Raw genomic sequence first — 19217 nt, forward strand, 5'->3', positions numbered from 1 at the left:
GCTACATTGATGTATGAGTTAAAAAAAAATATATAGGATAACAATTGAATAATATAAATCATATGATAGAAAGATGAGGTATACACTATTACTATAACACACTTATACTTTTTATACAATTATGCAAAGATTGATGAAACAAACTTCATCAAACTTGCATATAGGTCAATTTTTGTAAATTTTTTCACTTTTTGTATTTTAGCTTCATTGATGGAATTGCTTTCGCTGGGCACCTACGCATTGAAATCAAACTTAGTATGTATTCACGACCCAAAAAAAACCAATTGGACCACTTAGCAAAAAAAAAAATTGCTAATATTCAACTTGAGCATTGATTTTTTTTTTCCCAACTATGTTAGAAATTTCTTCATAGGAATACAATGGATTGAATAATGAATGTGGCCATGTGTGACTTGCAAGACTTGTCAATCCGTCAAGCACGTCACAAAGGAACGTTGAATGTGGCCATGTAGAAAAAAAAAACAATCGATGACTATCTGAGACACACTTCATTACCCTTTTCCAAGTAATTGTATTGGCGGGTTCATGATAGTGACAAGGGTCACTTCCATGTGGAGTGTGGACCTTGGTTACAAAGTCTAGCAATCGATTAATTCACTCCATATCTATCCTAGACATAAAAATCAAAAAAATATGAATAATGTTAGAGACACTTACAAATCGCTAATGTAATGAGTAATTATTGATAAAAGAAAAAATTATGTTAATAGTATGTCTAGATGAATACCAATAAGAGTTCCTCCAAAAAAAAGAGATGAATACCAATAAGAAATTGATCACATTAATATTTTGTAGAAATATTGTAAAATAGTTTATAACTGTAACATTACTCAATAAATATATCTCATGCAAAAATTTCGTTTATTTTAATATAAAATTTTATTTCTTTTTTCACCATTTTTCAAAAACATTCACATAATAATCTATTTTTTATTTTTTTAAAATTTAAAATTTTTTTTAATTATTTCTCTCTCATTTTGTACATCCATCAAACAGCATTCCACAACTAAAAATTAAATCCTTATCAACACCAATATTCTTAAACAATAACGTGGGTTTTGGTGTTTTGGGTGTGGATTACGAATTTATTAATCTTAAAAAATAAAAATTGTCCTTGCTAATAATAATCAATTGAATTAAGCATTAATTTCTTTTTTTCCTACTATGTTAAAAATTTCTTCACAGGAATATGATCGATTGGACTATAGTTGGCAATGGAAATTTAGAAAAAAATGAATGTGGTCATGTAGAGACTGGAGACCCATGGCCGAATGGCCTTTCCTTTTATTTCGCACATTTTTCTTCTTTTCTTCCTTCCACACTCTTCACATCAAGTCACTATAAATGCAAGCACACAAGCTTTGACTTTGTACAGCCAACTTCTACTAGTACTGCTCCTAAATACAATTTGAGATTTCGATTTAAGATCTCCAATGCAATAATTAGGACATCGATCCCTTTGACTCAAACTGAAAATTTGTAGTAATAATCCCAAGTTCAACGACAAATTAATAAGAGACTGTTTTGCTGTTCATGCATAATCATGATGCCTTTTGGATGCCATAGAATATCAGTTTGATGAACTGTCCAAAATGATCACTGTATGAGTCACATGCCTTCTTGATTTCTGGGTCATTGCGTTAAGCCATTCGGAGTGCCATGATTGTCATCACCCAACACATTAAATCTGTTACCAAAACCTCTGTTCCGAATGTATTAAATATGCATCCTTTTTTACACCTCAATAGGGACCTCAATCCCCGTGCCATGATTGTCCCTCCTAAAAGATAAAATTCTTATTAAACCCATAGTTTTGACAATCTGATCGACCGGTCAAATTGGATTGGAATTAAACCAGTACGAGCATGCAAAACTAGTATGGTATCAACATCATCGAAATTCTTAAGCACTAATCTTATGGGAAATTAACTTCAATAAAAGTTGCTATTGTCTATGGTTCACATGGATGCTCAGTTGTTCAGCTTGTGCAGTCAAAATGCTTGAAAATTAAAGGTTCTCAAGTCTAGTCTATGAAAATTGATTAGGGCTCCTTCATCCATGTAACCTTGTCTGAGAGGAATAAATACTTACATGGAAAAAGAAGAAAATAAAAAAGGACCAGATAAACTGAAAGACAAAAGAACAAATCATTTTCATGCAAAATTCAATCAGTTGTCACATCTACAAAGTGGAGAGAGTACATCAATCATATGGGACTCTTGTTTGTTCTTTGCATGGGAACCGAAACAATTGTCACCAACCACAGTACGAGAGTGTTGGATTTAAACCAAATCTACTCATTATTCAAGTCTTTAAGGGAAAATTTGTAATTAAAGCCCTCATTATGAAAAGACGTTAACACCCTTCCTTCGCAAACCAATTTTCTATCTCATCAAACGAATTCGCCAAGCTCACCACTCACACGTTAGCATTTACAATAAGAATCTATATTTCTATCTCCTCACTCGTGTAAAATTTTTGGTATATTTTATAATAAGAATCTTTTTTTTTTTTTTACACGGAAATTTTCTCAAACATTCCACATTAAATTATTTATTCTACAATATATTTCAATAAAATATTTATTCGTTATTTATATTTTATTATTTTTTCTAATGGTTAGTGTGCTACATTGATGTAAGAGTTAAAAAAAAAATATAGGATAACAATTCAATAATATAAATCATATGATAGAAAGATGAGGTATACACTATTACTATAACACACTTATACTTTTATACAATTATGCAAAGATTGATGAAACAAACTTCATCAAACTTGCATATAGGTCAATTTTTGTAAATTTTTTCACTTTTTGTATTTTAGCTTCATTGATGGAATTGCTTTCGCTGGGCACCTAAGCATTGAAATCAAACTTAGTCTGTATTCACGACCAAAAAAAAACCAATTGGACCACTTAGCAAAAAAAAAATTGCTAATATTCAACTTGAGCATTGATTTTTTTTTCCCAACTATGTTAGAAATTTCTTCATAGGAATACAATGGATTGAATAATGAATGTGGCCATGTGTGACTTGCAAGACTTGTCAATCCGTCAAGCACGTCACAAAGGAACGTTGAATGTGGCCATGTAGAAAAAAAAACAATCGATGACTATCTGAGACACACTTCATTACCCTTTTCCAAGTAATTGTATTGGCGGGTTCATGATAGTGACAAGGGTCACTTGCATGTGGAGTGTGGACCTTGGTTACAAAGTCTAGCAATCGATTAATTCACTCCATATCTATCTTAGACATAAAAATCAAAAAAATATGAATAATGTTAGAGACACTTACAAATCGCTAATGTAATGAGTAATTATTGATAAAAGAAAAAATTATGTTAATAGTATGTCTAGATGAATACCAATAAGAGTTCCTCCAAAAAAAAGAGATGAATACCAATAAGAAATTGATCACATTAATATTTTGTAGAAATATTGTAAAATAGTTTATAACTGTAACATTACTCAATAAATATATCTCATGCAAAAATTTCGTTTATTTTAATATAAAATTTTATTTCTTTTTTCACCATTTTTCAAAAACATTCACATAATAATCTATTTTTTATTTTTTTTAAATTTAAAATTTTTTTAATTATTTCTCTCTCATTTTGTACATCCATCAAACAGCATTCCACAACTAAAAATTAAATCCTTATCAACACCAATATTCTTATACAATAACGTGGGTTTTGGTGTTTTGGGTGTGGATTACGAATTTATTAATCTTAAAAAAAAAAAATTGTCCTTGCTGATAATAATCAATTGAATTAAGCATTAATTTCTTTTTTTCCTACTATGTTAAAAATTTCTTCCCAGGAATATGATGGATTGGACTATAGTTGGCAATGGAAATTTAGAAAAAAATGAATGTGGTCATGTAGAGACTGGAGACCCATGGCCGAATGGCCTTTCCTTTTATTTCGCACATTTTTCTTCTTTTCTTCCTTCCACACTCTTCACATCAAGTCACTATAAATGCAAGCACACAAGCTTTGACTTTGTACAGCCAACTTCTACTAGTACTGCTCCTAAATACAATTTGAGATTTCGATTTAAGATCTCCAATGCAATAATTAGGACATCCCTTTGACTCAAATTGAAAATTTGTAGTAATAATCCCAAGTTCAACGACAAATTAATAAGAGACTGTTTTGCTGTTCATGCATAATCATGATGCCTTTTGGATGCCATAGAATATCAGTTTGATGAACTGTCCAAAATGATCACTGTATGAGTCACATGCCTTCTTGATTTCTGGGTCATTGCGTTAAGCCATTCGGAGTGCCATGATTGTCATCACCCAACACATTAAATCTGTTACCAAAACCTTTGTTCCGAATGTAATAAATATGCATCCTTTTTTACACCTCAATAGGGACCTCAATCCCCGTGCCATGATTGTCCCTCCAAAAAGATAAAATTCTTATTAAACCCATAGTTTTGACAATCTGATCGACCGGTCAAATTGGATTGGAATTAAACCAGTACGTGCATGCAAAACTAGTATGGTATCAACATCATCGAAATTCTTAAGCATTAATCTTATGGGAAATTAACTTCAATAAAAGTTGCTATTGTCTATGGTTCACATGGATGCTCAGTTGTTCAGCTTGTGCAGTCAAAATGCTTGAAAATTAAAGGCTCTCAAGTCTAGTCTATGGAAATTGATTAGGGCTCCTTCATCCATGTAACCTTGTCTGAGAGGAATAAATACTTACATGGAAAAAGAAGAAAATAAAAAAGGACCAGATAAACTGAAAGACAAAAGAACAAATCATTTTCATGCAAAATTCAATCAGTTGTCTCATCTACAAAGTGGAGAGAGTACATCAATCATATGGGACTCTTGTTTGTTCTTTGCATGGGAACCGAAACAATTGTCACCAACCACAGTACGAGAGTGTTGGATTTAAACCAAATCTACTCATTATTCAAGTCTTTAAGGGAAAATTTGTAATTAAAGCCCTCATTATGAAAAGACGTTAACACCCTTCCTTCGCAAACCAATTTTCTATCTCATCAAACGAATTCGCCAAGCTCACCACTCGCACGTTAGCATTTACAATAAGAATCTATATTTTTATCTCCTCACTCGTGTAAAATTTTTGATATATTTTATAACAAGAATCTTCTTTTTTTTTTTTACACGGAAATTTTCTCAAAAATTCCACATTAAATTATTTATTCTACAATATATTTCAATAAAATATTTATTCGTTATTTATATTTTATTATTCTTTCTAATGGTTAGTGTGCTACATTGATGTATGAGTTAAAAAAAAATATAGGATAACAATTCAATAATATAAATCATATGATAGAAAGATGAGGTATACACTATTACTATAACACACTTATACTTTTTATACAATTATGCAAAGATTGATGAAACAAACTTCATCAAACTTGCATATAGGTCAATTTTTGTAAATTTTTTCACTTTTTGCATTTTAGCTTCATTGATGGAATTGCTTTCGCTGGGCACCTAAGCATTGAAATCAAACTTAGTCTGTACTCACAACCAAAAAAAAACCAATTGTACCACTTAGCAAAAACAAAAATAGCTAATATTCAACTTGAGCATTGATTTTTTTTTTCCCAACTATGTTAGAAATTTCTTCATAGGAATACAATGGATTGAATAATGAATGTGGCCCTGTGTGACTTGCAAGACTTGTCAATCCGTCAAGCACGTCACAAAGGAACGTTGAATGTGGCCATGTAGAAAAAAAAAACAATTGATGACTATCTGAGACACTCTTCATTACGCTTTTCCAAGTAATTGTATTGGAGGGTTCATGATAGTGACAAGGGTCACTTGCATGTGGAGTGTGGACCTCGGTTACAAAGTCTAGCAATCGTTTAATTCACTCAATATCTATCTTAGACATAAAAATCAAACAAATATGAATAATGTTAGAGACACTTACAAATTGATAATGTAATGAGTAATTATTGATAAAAGAAAAAAATGAGATTAATAGTATGTCTAGATGAATACCAATAAGAGTTCCGCCAAAAATAAGAGATGAATACCAATAAGAAATTGATCACATTAATATTTTGTAGAAATATTGTAAAATAGTTTATAACTGTAACATTACTCAATAAATATATCTCATACAAAAATTTCGTTTATTTTAATATAAAATTTTATTTCTTTTTTGACAATTTTTCAAAAACATTCACATAATAATATATTTTTTATTTTTTTAGAATTTAAAATTTTTTTAATTATTTCTCTCTCATTTTGTACATCCATCAAACAGCATTCCACAACTAAAAATTAAAACCTTATCAACACCAATATTCTTAAACAATAACGTGGGTTTTTGTGTTTTGGGTGTAGATTACGAATTTATTAATCTTAAAAAAAAAACTGTCCTTGCTGATAATAATCAATTGAATTAAGCATTAATTTCTTTTTTTCCTACTATGTTAAAAATTTCTTCATAGGAATAAGATGGATTGGTCTATAGTTGGCAATGGAAATTTAGAAAAAAAATGAATGTGGTCATGTGGAGACTGGAGACCCATGGCCGAATGGCCTTTCCTTTTATTTCACACATTTTTCTTGTTTTCTTCCTTCCACATTCTTCACATCAAGTCACTATAAATGCAAGCACACAAGCTTTGACTTTGTACAGCCAACTTCTACTAGTTCTGCTCCTAAATACAATTTGAGATTTCGGTTTGAGAGATCCAATGCAATAATTAGGACATCCCTTTCACTCAAGTTGAAAATTTGTAGTAATAATCCCAAGTTCAACGACAAATTAATAAGAGACTGTTTTGCTGTTCATGCATAATCATGATGCCTTTTGGATGCCATAGAATATAAGTTTGATGAACTGTCCAAAATGATCACTGTATGAGTCACATGCCTTCTTGAATTCTGGGTCATTGCGTTAAGCCATTCGGAGTGCCATGATTGTCATCACCCAACACATTAAATCTGTTACCAAACCCTCTGTTCCGAATGTAATAAATGTGCATCCTTTTTTCCACCTCAATAGGGACATCAATCCCCGTGCCATGACTGTTCCTCCTAAAAGATAAAATTCTTATTAAACCCATAGTTTTGGCAATCTGATCGACCGGTCAAATTGGATTGGAATTAAACCAGTACGTGCATGCAAAACTAGTATGGTATTAACATCGTCCAAATTCTTAAGCACTAATCTAATGGGAAATTAACTTCAATAAAAGTTGCTATTGTCTGTGGATCACATGGATGCTCAGTTGTTCTGCTTGTGCAGTCAAAATGCTTGAAAATTAAAGGCTCTCTAGTCTAGTCTATGAAAATTGATTAGGGCTCCTTCATCCATGTAACCTTGTCTGAGAGGAATAAATACTTACATGGAAAAAGAAGGAATTAAAAAAGGACGAGATAAACTGAAAGATAAAAGAACAAATCATTTTCATGCAAAATTCAATCAGTTGTCACATCTACAAAGTGGAGAGAGTACATCAATCATATGGGACTCTTTTTTGTTCTTTGCATGGGAACCGAACCAATTGTCACCAACCACAGTACGAGAGTGTTGGATTTAAACCAACTCTACTCATTATTCACGTCTTTAAGGGAAAATATGTAATTAAAGCCCTCATTATGAAAAGACGTTAACACCCTTCCTTCGCAAACCAATTTTCTATCTCATCAAACGAATTCGCCAAGCTCACCACTCACACGTTAGCATTTACAATAAGAATCTATATTTCTATCTCCTCACTCGTGTAAAATTTTTGGTATATTTTGTAATAAGAATCTTTTTTTTTTTTTACACGGAAATTTTCTCAAACATTCCACATTAAATTATTTATTCTACAATATATTTCAATAAAATATTTATTCGTTATTTATATTTTATTATTTTTTCTAATGGTTAGTGTGCTACATTGATGTATGAGTTAAAAAAAAAAATATAGGATAACAATTCAATAATATAAATCATATGATAGAAAGATGAGGTATACACTATTACTATAACACACTTATACTTTTTATACAATTATGCAAAGATTGATGAAACAAACTTCATCAAACCTGCATATAGGTCAATTTTTGTAAATTTTTTCACTTTTTGTATTTTAGCTTCATTGATGGAATTGCTTTCGCTGGGCACCTAAGCATTGAAATCAAACTTAGTCTGTATTCACGACCAAAAAAAAACCAATTGTACCACTTAGCAAAAAAAAAATTGCTAATATTCAACTTGAGCATTGATTTTTTTTTCCCAACTATGTAAGAAATTTCTTCATAGGAATACAATGGATGGAATAATGTGGCCATGTGTGACTTGCAAGACTTGACAATCCGTCAAGCACGTCACAAAGGAACATTGAATGTGGCCATGTAGAAAAAAAAAACTATTGATGACTATCTGAGACACTCTTCATTACGCATTTCCACGTAATTGTATTGGTGGGTTCATGATAGTGAAAAGGGTCACTTGCATGTGAAGTGTGGACCTTGGTTACAAAGTCTAGCAATCGTTTAATTCACTCAATATCTATCTTAGACATAAAAATCAAATAAATATGAATAATGTTAGAGACACTTACAAATTGCTATTGCAATGAGTAATTATTGATAAAAGAAAAAAATGAGATTAATAGTATGTCTAGATGAATACCAATAAGAGTTCCTCCAAAAAAAAGAGATGAATACCAATAAGAAATTGATCACATTAATATTTTGTAGAAATATTGTAAAATAGTTTATAACTGTAACATTACTCAATAAATATATCTCATGCACAAATTTCGTTTATTTTAATACAAAATTTTATTTCTTTTTTGACCATTTTTCAAAAACATTCATATAATAATATATTTTTTATTTTTTTAGAATTTAAAATTTTTTTAATTATTTCTCTCTCATTTTGTACATCCATCAAACAGCATTCCACAACTAAAAATTAAAACCTTATCAACACCAATATTCTTAAACAATAACGTGGGTTTTGGTCTTTTGGGTGTAGATTACGAATTTTTTAATCGTAAAAAAAAAAAAAAAAAACTGTCCTTCTGATAATAACCAATTGAATTAAGCATTAATTTCTTTTTTTCCTACTATGTTAAAAATTTCTTCATAGGAATAAGATGGATTGGTCTATAGTTGGCAATGGAAATTTAGAAAAAAATGAATGTGGTCATGTAGAGACTGGAGACCCATGGTCGAATGGCCTTTCCTTTTATTTCAGATATTTTTCTTGTTTTCTTCCTTCCACAGTCTTCACATCAAGTCACTATAAATGCAAGCACACAAGCTTTGACTTTGTACAGCCAACTTCTACTAGTACTGCTCCTAAATACAATTTGAGATTTCGGTTTAAGATCTCCAATGCAATAATTAGGACATCCCTTTGACTCAAGTTGAAAATTTGTAGTAATAATCTCAAGTTCAACGACAAATTAATAAGAGACTGTTTTGCTGTTCATGCATAATCATGATGCCTTTTGGATGCCATAGAATATAAGTTTGATGAACTGTCCAAAATGATCACTGTATGAGTCACATGCCTTCTTGATTTCTGGGTCATTGCGTTAAGCCATTCGGAGTGCCATGATTGTCATCACCCAACACATTAAATCTGTTACCAAACCCTCTGTTCCGAATGTAATAAATGTGCATCCTTTTTTCCACCTCAATAGGGACAGCAATCCCCGTGCCATGATTGTTTCTCCTAAAAGATAAAATTCTTATTAAACCCATAGTTTTGACAATCTGATCGACCGGTCAAATTGGATTGGAATTAAACCAGTACGTGCATGCAAAACTAGTATGGTATTAACATCGTCCAAATTCTTAAGCACTAATCTAATGGGAAATTAACTTCAATAAAAGTTGCTATTGTCTATGGTTCACATGGATGCTCAGTTGTTCTGCTTGTGCAGTCAAAATGCTTGAAAATGAAAGGCTCTCTAGTCTAGTCTATGAAAATTGATTAGGGCTCCTTCATCCATGTAACCTTGTCTGAGAGGAATAAATACTTACATGGAAAAAGAAGGAATTAAAAAAGGACGAGATAAACTGAAAGATAAAAGAACAAATCATTTTCATGCAAAATTCAATCAGTTGTCACATCAACAATGTAGAGAGAGTACATCAATCATATGGGACTCCTGTTTGTTCTTTGCATGGGAACTGAACCAATTGTCACCAACCACAGTACGAGAGTGTTGGATTTAAACCAAATCTACTCATTATTCAAGTCTTTAAGGGCAAATATGTAATTAAAGCCCTCATTATGAAAAGACGTTAACACCCTTCCTTCGCAAACCAATTTTCTATCTCATCAAACCAATTCGCCAAGCTCACCACTCACACGTTAGCATTTACAATAAGAATCTATATTTCTATCTCCTCACTCGTGTAAAATTTTTGGTATATTTTATAATAAGAATCTTTTTCTTTTTTTTACACAGAAATTTTTTCAAAAATTCCACATTAAATTATTTATTCTACAATATATTTCAATAAAATATTTATTCTTTATTTATATTTTATTATTTTTTCTAATGGTTAGTGTGCTACATTGATGTATGAGTTAAAAAAATATATATAGGATAACAATTGAATAACATAAATCATATGATAGAATGATGAGGTATACACTATTACTATAACACACTTATACTTTTTATACAATTATGCAAAGATTGATGAAACAAACTTCATCAAACTTGCATATAGGTCAATTTTTGTAAATTTTTTCACTTTTTGTAGTTTAGCTTCATTGATGGAATTGCTTTCGCTGGGCACCTAAGCATTGAAATCAAACTTAGTTTGTATTCACAACCAAAAAAAAAACCAATTGTACCACTTAGCAAAAACAAAAATAGCTAATTTTCTACTTGAGCATTGATTTTTTTTTTCCCAACTATGTTAGAAATTTCTTCATAGGAATACAATGGATTGAATAATGAATGTGGCCATGTGTGACTTGCAAGACTTGTCAATCCGTCAAGCACGTCACAAAGGAACGTTGAATGTGGCCATGTAGAAAAAAAAACAATTGATGACTATCTAAGACACTCTTCATTACGCTTTTCCAAGTAATTGTATTGGCGGGTTCATGATAGTGACAAGGGTCACTTGCAGGTGGAGTGTGGACCTTGGTTACAAAGTCTAGCAATCGTTTAATTCACTCAATATCTATCTTAGACATAAAAATCAAATAAATATGAATAATGTTAGAGACACTTACAAATTGCTAATGTAAGGAGTAATTATTGATAAAAGAAAAAAATGAGATTAATAGTATGTCTAGATGAATACCAATAAGAGTTCCTCCAAAAAATGGAGATGAATACCAATAAGAAATTGATCACATTAATATTTTGTAGAAATATTGTAAAATAGTTTATAACTGTAACATTACTCAATAAATATATCTCATGCACAAATTTCGTTTATTTTAATATAAAATTTTATTTCTTTTTTGACCATTTTTCAAAAACATTCACATAATAATATATTTTTTATTTTTTTAGAATTTAAAATTTTTTTAATTATTTCTCTCTCATTTTGTACATCCATCAAACAGCATTCCACAACTAAAAATTAAAACCTTATCAACACCAATATTCTTAAACAATAACGTGGGTTTTGGTCTTTTGGGTGTAGATTACGAATTTATTAATCTTAAAAAAAAAAAAAACTGTCCTTGCTGATAATAATCAATTGAATTAAGCATTAATTTCTTTTTTTCCTACTATGTTAAAAATTTCTTCATAGGAATAAGATGGATTGGTCTATAGTTGGCGATGGAAATTTAGAAAAAAATGAATGTGGTCATGTAGAGACTGGAGACCCATGGCCGAATGGCCTTTCCTTTTATTTCACACATTTTTCTGGTTTTCTTCCTTCCACATTCTTCACATCAAGTCACTATAAATGCAAGCACACAAGCTTTGACTTTGTACAGCCAACTTCTACTAGTACTGCTCCTAAATACAATTTTAGATTTCGGTTTGAGATATCCAATGCAATAATTAGGACATCCTTTTGACTCAAGTTGAAAATTTGTAGTAATAATCCCAAGTTCAACGACAAATTAATAAGAGACTGTTTTGCTGTTCATGCATAATCATGATGCCTTTTGGATGCCACAGAATATGAGTTTGATGAACTGTCCAAAATGATCACTGTATGAGTCACATGCCTTCTTGATTTCTGGGTCATTGCGTTAAGCCATTCGGAGTGCCATGATTGTCATCACCCAACACATTAAATCTGTTACCAAACCCTCTGTTCCGAATGTAATAAATGTGCATCCTTTTTTCCACCTCAATAGGGACATCAATCCCCGTGCCATGATTGTCCCTCCTAAAAGATAAAATTCTTATTAAACCCATAGTTTTGACAATCTGATCGACCGGTCAAATTGGATTGGAATTAAACCAGTACGTGCATGCAAAACTAGTATGGTATTAACATCATCCAAATTCTTAAGCACTAATCTAACGGGAAATTAACTTCAATAAAAGTTGCTATTGTCTATGGTTCACATGGATGCTCAGTTGTTCTGCTTGTGCAGTCAAAATGCTTGAAAATTAAAGGCTCTCTAGTCTAGTCTATGAAAATTGATTAGGGCTCCTTCATCCATGTAACCTTGTCTGAGAGGAATAAATACTTACATTGAAAAAGAAGGAAATAAAAAAGGACGAGATAAACTGAAAGATAAAAGAACAAATCACTTTCATGCAAAATTCAATCAGTTGTCACATCTACAAAGTAGAGAGAGTACATCAATCATATGGGACTCTTGTTTGTTCTTTGCATGGGAACCGAACCAATTGTCACCAACCATAGTATGAGAGTGTTGGATTTAAACCAAATCTACTCATTATTCAAGTCTTTAAGGGAAAATATGTAATTAAAGCCCTCATTATGAAAAGACGTTAACACCCTTCCTTCGCAAACCAATTTTCTATCTCATCAAACCAATTCGCCAAGCTCACCACTCACACGTTAGCATTTACAATGAGAATCTATATTTCTATCTACTCACTCGTGTAAAATTTTTGGTATATTTTATAATAAGAATCTTTTTTTTTTTTTACATAGAAATTTTTTCGAAAATTCCACATTAAATTATTTATTCTACAATATATTTCAACAAAATATTTATTCGTTATTTATATTTTATTATTTTTTCTAGTGGTTAGTGTGCTACATTGATGTATGAGTTAAAAAAAAATATAGGATAACAATTGAATAATATAAGTCATATGATAGAAAGATGAGGTATACACTATTACTATAACACACTTATACTTTTTATACAATTATGCAAAGATTGATGAAACAAACTTCATCAAACTTGCATATAGGTCAATTTTTGTAAATTTTTTCACTTTTTGTATTTTAGCTTCATTGATGGAATTGCTTTCACTGGGCACCTAAGCTGTGAAATCAAACTTAGTCTGTATTCACAACCAAAAAAAAACCAATTTTACCACTTAGCAAAAACAAAAATTGCTAATATTCAACTTGAGCATTGATTTTTTTTTTCCCCAACTATGTTAGAAATTTCTTCATAGGAATACAATGGATGGAATAATGAATGTGGCCATGTGTGGCTTGCAAGACTTGTCAATCCGTCAAGCACGTCACAAAGGAACGTTGAATGTGGCCATGTAGAAAAAAAAACAATTGATGACTATCTGAGACACACTTCATTACGCTTTTCCAAGTAATTGTATTGGCGGGTTCATGATAGTGACAGGGGTCACTTGCATGTGGAGTGTGGACCTTGGTTACAAAGTCTAGCAATCGTTTAATTCACTCAATATCTATCTTAGACATAAAAATCAAATAAATATGAATAATGTTAGAGACACTTACAAATAGCTAATGTAATGAGTAATTATTGATAAAAGAAAAAAATGATATTAATAGTATGTCTAGATGAATACCAATAAGAGTTCCTCCAGAAAAAAGAGATGAATACCAATAAGAAATTGATCACATTAATATTTTGTAGAAATATTGTAAAATAGTTTATAACTGTAACATTACTCAATAAATATATCTCATGCAAAAATTTCGTTTATTTTAATATAAAATTTTATTTCTTTTTTGACCATTTTTCAAAAACATTCACATAATAATAGATTTTTTTTTAAAAAAAATTTAAAATTTTTTTAATTATTTCTCTCTCATTTTGTACACCCATCAAACAGCATTCCACAACTTAAAATTAAAAACTTATCAACACCAGTATTCTTAAACAATAACGTGGGTTTTGGTCTTTTGGGCGTAGATTACAAATTTATTAATCTTAAAAAAAAAAAAAAAATTGTCCTTGCTGATAATAATCAATTGAATTAAGCATTAATTTCTTTTTTTCCTACTATGTTAAAAATTTCTTCACAGGAATAAGATGGATTGGGCTATAGTTGGCAATGGAAATTTAGAAAAAAATGAATGTGGTCATGTAGAGAATGGAGACCCATGGCCGAATGGCCTTTCCTTTTATTTCACACATTTTTCTTCTTTTCTTCCTTCCACACTCTTCACATCAAGTCACTATAAATGCAAGCACACAAGCTTTGACTTTGTACAGCCAACTTCTACTAGTACTGCTCCTAAATACAATTTGAAATTTCGGTTTAAGATCTCCAATGCAATAATTAGGACATCCCTTTGACTCAAGTTGAAAATTTGTAGTAATAATCCCAAGTACAACGACAAATTAATAAGAGACTGTTTTGCTGTTCATGCATAATCATGATGCCTTTTCGATGCCGTAGAATTTCAGTTTGATGAACTGTCCAAAATGATCACTGTATGTGTCACATGCCTTCATGATTTCTGGGTCATTGCGTTAAGCCATTCGGAGTGCCATGATTGTCGTCACCCAACACATTAAATCTGTTACCAAACCCTTTGTTCCAAGTGTAATAAATATGCATCCTTTTTTCCACCTCAATAGGGACCTCAATCCCCGTGCCATGATTGTCCCTCCTAAAAGACAAAATTCTTATTAAACCCATAGTTTTGACAATCTGATCGACCGGTCAAATTGGATTGGAATTAAACCAGTACGTGCATGCCAAACTAGTATGGTATTAACATCATCCAAATACTTAAGCACTAATCTTATGGGAAATTAACTTCAATAAAAGTTGCTATTGTCTATGGTTCACATGGATGCAAAGTTGTTGTGCTTGTGCAGTCAAAATGCTTGAAAATTGAAGGCTCTCTAGTCTAGTCTATGAAAATTGATTAGGGCTCCTTCATCCATGTAACCTTGTCTGAGAGGAATAAATACTTACATGGAAAAAGAAGGAAATAAAAAAGGACGATATAAACTGAAAGATAAAAGGACAAATCATTTTCATGCAAATTCAATCAGTTGTCACATCTACAAAGTAGAGAGAGTACATCAATCATATGGGACTCTTGTTTGTTCTTTGCATGGGAACCGAACCAATTGTCACCAACCACAGTACGAGAGTGTTGGATTTAAACCAAATCTACTCATTATTCAAGTCTTTAAGGGCAAATATGTAATTAAAGCCCTCATTATGAAAAGACGTTAACACCCTTCCTTCGCAAACCAATTTTCTATCTCATCAAACCAATTCGCCAAGCTCACCACTCACACGTTAGCATTTACAATAAGAATCTATATTTCTATCTCCTCAAGCGTGTAAAATTTTTGGTATATTTTTTAATAAGAATCTTTTTTTTTTTTTACACGGAAATTTTTTCAAAAATTCCACATTAAATTATTTATTCTACAATATATTTCAATAAAATATTTTTTCGTAATGTATATTTTATTATTTTTTCTAAAGGTTAGTGTGCTACATTGATGTATGAGTTAAAAAAATATATATATAGGATAACAATTGAATAATATAAATCATATGATAGAAAGATGAGGTATACGCTATTACTATAACACACTTATACTTTTTATACAATTATGCAAAGATTGATGAATCAAACTTCATCAAACTTGCATATAGGTCAATTTTTGTAAATTTTTTCACTTTTTGTATTTTAGCTTCATTGATGGAATTGCTTTCGCTACGCCCCTATGCAGTGAAATCAAACTTAGTCTGTATTCACAACAAAAAAAAAACCAATTGTACCACTTAGCAAAAACAAAAATTCCTAATATTCAACTTGAGCATCGATTTTTTTTTTTCCCAACTATGTTAGAAATTTCTTCATAGGAATACAATGGATTTAATAGTGAATGTGGCCATGTGTGACTTGCAAGACTTGTCAATCCGTCAAGCACATCACAAAGGAACGTTGAATGTGGCCATGTAGAAAAAAAAAACAATTGATGACTATCTGAGACACTCTTCATTACACTTTTCCAAGTAATTGTATTGGCGGGTTCATGATAGTGACAAGGGTCACTTGCATGTGGACTGTGGACCTTGGTTACAAAGTCTAGCAATCGTTTAATTCACTCAATATCTATCTTAGACATAAAAATCAAATAAATATGAATAATGTTAGAGACACTTACAAATTGCTAATGTAATGAGTAATTATTGATAAAAGAAAAAAATGATATTAATAGTATGTCTAGATGAATACCAATAAGAATTCCTCCAAAAAAAATAGATGAATACCAATAAGAAATTGATCACATTAATATTTTGTAGAAATATTGTAAAATAGTTTATAACTGTAACATTACTCAATAAATATATCTCATGCCAAAATTTGGTTTATTTTAATATAAAATTTTATTTCTTTTTTGACCATTTTTCAAAAACATTCACATAATAATATATTTTTTATTTTTTTAAAATTTAAAACTTTTTTAATTATTTCTCTCTCATTTTGTACATCCATCAAACAACATTCCACAACTAAAAATTAAAACCTTATCAACACCAATATTCTTAAACAATAACGTGGGTTTTTGTCTTTTGGGTGTAGATTACGAATTTATTAATCTTAAAAAAAAAAAATTGTCCTTGCTGATAATAATCAATTGAATTAAGCATTAATTTCTTTTTTTCCTACTATGTTAAAAATTTCTTCATAGGAATAAGATGGATTGGACTATAGTTGGCAAAGGAAATTTAGAAAAAAATGAATGTGGTCATGTAGAGACTGGAGACCCATGGCCGAATGGCCTTTCCTTTTATTTCACACATTTTTCTTCTTTTCTTCCTTCCAAAGTCTTCACATCTAGTCACTATAAATGCAAGCACACGAGCTTTGACTTTGTACAGCCAACTTCTACTAGTACTGCTCCTAAATACAATTTGAGATTTCGGTTTAAGATCTCCAATGCAATAATTAGGACATCCCTTTGACTCAAGTTGAAAATTTGTACTAATAATCCCAAGTTCAACGACAAATTAATAAGAGACTGTTTTGTTGTTCATGCATAATCATGATCCCTTTTGGATGCCATAGAATATCAGTTTGATGAACTGTCCAAAATGATCACTGTATGAGTCACATGCCTTCTTGATTTCTGGGTCATTGCGTTCAGCCATTCGGAGTGCCATGATTGTTATCACCCAACACATTAAATCTGTTACCAAACCCTCTGTTCTGAATGTAATAAATATGCATCCTTTTTTCCACCTCAATAGGGACCTCAATCCCCGTGCCATGATTGTCCCTCCTAAAAGATAAAATTCTTATTAAACCCATAGTTTTGACAATCTGATCGACTGGTCAAATTGGATTGGAATTAAACCAGTACGTGCATGCCAAACAAGTATGGTATTAACATCATCCAAATTCTTAAGCACTAATCTTATGGGAAATTAACTTCAATAAAAGTTGCTATTGTCTATGGTTCACATGGATGCTAAGTTGTTGTGCTTGTGCAGTCAAAATGCTTCAAAATTGAAGGCTCTCTAGTCTAGTCTATGAAAATTGATTAGGGCTCCTTCATCCATGTAACCTTGTCTCAGAGGAATAAATACTTACATGGAAAAAGAAGGAAATAAAAAAGGACGAGATAAACTGAAAGATAAAAGAACAAATCATTTTCATGCAAAATTCAATCAGTTGTCACATCTACAAAGTAGAGAGAGTACATCAATCATATGGGACTCCTGTTTGTTCTTTGCATGGGAACCGAACCAATTGTCACCAACCACAGTACGAGAGTGTTGGATTTAAACCAAATCTACTCATTATTCAAGTCTTTAAGGGAAAATATGTAATTAAAGCCGTCATTATGAAAGACGTTAACACCCTTCCTTCGCAAACCAATTTTCTATCTCATCAAACCAATTCGCCAAGCTCACCACTCACACGTTAGCATTTACAATAAGAATCTATATTTCTATCTCCTCACTCGTGTAAAATTTTTGGTATATTTTATAATAAGAATCTTTTTTTTTTTTTACATAGAAATTTTTTCGAAAATTCCACATTAAATTATTTATTCTACAATATATTTCAATAAAATATTTATTCGTTATTTGTATTTTATTATTTTTTCTAGTGGTTAGTGTGCTACATTGATGTATGAGTTAAAAAAAAATATAGGATAACAATTGAATAATATAAGTCATATGATAGAAAGATGAGGTATACACTATTACTATAACACACTTATACTTTTTACACAATTATGCAAAGATTGATGAAACAAACTTCATCAAACTTGCATATAGGTCAATTTTTTAAATTTTTTCACTTTTTGTATTTTAGCTTCATTGATGGAATTGCTTTCGCTGGGCACCTAAGCTGTGAAATCAAACTTAGTCTGTATTCACAACCAAAAAAAAACCAATTTTACCACTTAGCAAAAACAAAAATTGCTAATATTCAACTTGAGCATTGATTTTTTTTTTCCCCAACTATGTTAGAAATTTCTTCATAGGAATACAATGGATGGAATAATGAATGTGGCCATGTGTGGCTTGCAAGACTTGTCAATCCGTCAAGCACGTCACAAAGGAACGTTGAATGTGGCCATGTAGAAAAAAAAAACAATTGATGACTATCTGAGACACTCTTCATTACGCTTTTCCAAGTAATTGTATTGGCGGGGTCATGATAGTGACAAGGGTCACTTGCATGTGGAGTGTGGACCTTGGTTACAAAGTCTAGCAATCGTTTAATTCACTCAATATCTATCTTAGACATAAAAATCAAATAAATATGAATAATGTTAGAGACACTTACAAATAGCTAATGTAATGAGTAATTATTGATAAAAGAAAAAAATGA

The 19217-nt window shown here is 31.0% G+C and overlaps 1 protein-coding gene across 1 annotated transcript in view; it reads right to left on the reverse strand.

Annotated features, from left to right (window-relative positions):
- The window catches only part of LOC126708436 (disease resistance protein Roq1-like), a 48487-nt gene extending 30954 nt beyond the window's left edge, over positions 1 to 17533 (reverse strand). Inside the window, exon 1 of the mRNA XM_050408230.1 lies at positions 17489 to 17533. Within this exon, the coding sequence (XP_050264187.1) occupies positions 17489 to 17533 (45 nt within the window). The remainder of the gene's footprint in view (positions 1 to 17488) is intronic.
- Between the last annotated feature and the right edge of the window lie 1684 nt (positions 17534 to 19217).

This window comes from Quercus robur, chromosome 12 (genome assembly GCF_932294415.1).
Source record: "Quercus robur chromosome 12, dhQueRobu3.1, whole genome shotgun sequence".
Classification (NCBI taxonomy): Eukaryota; Viridiplantae; Streptophyta; class Magnoliopsida; order Fagales; family Fagaceae; genus Quercus; species Quercus robur.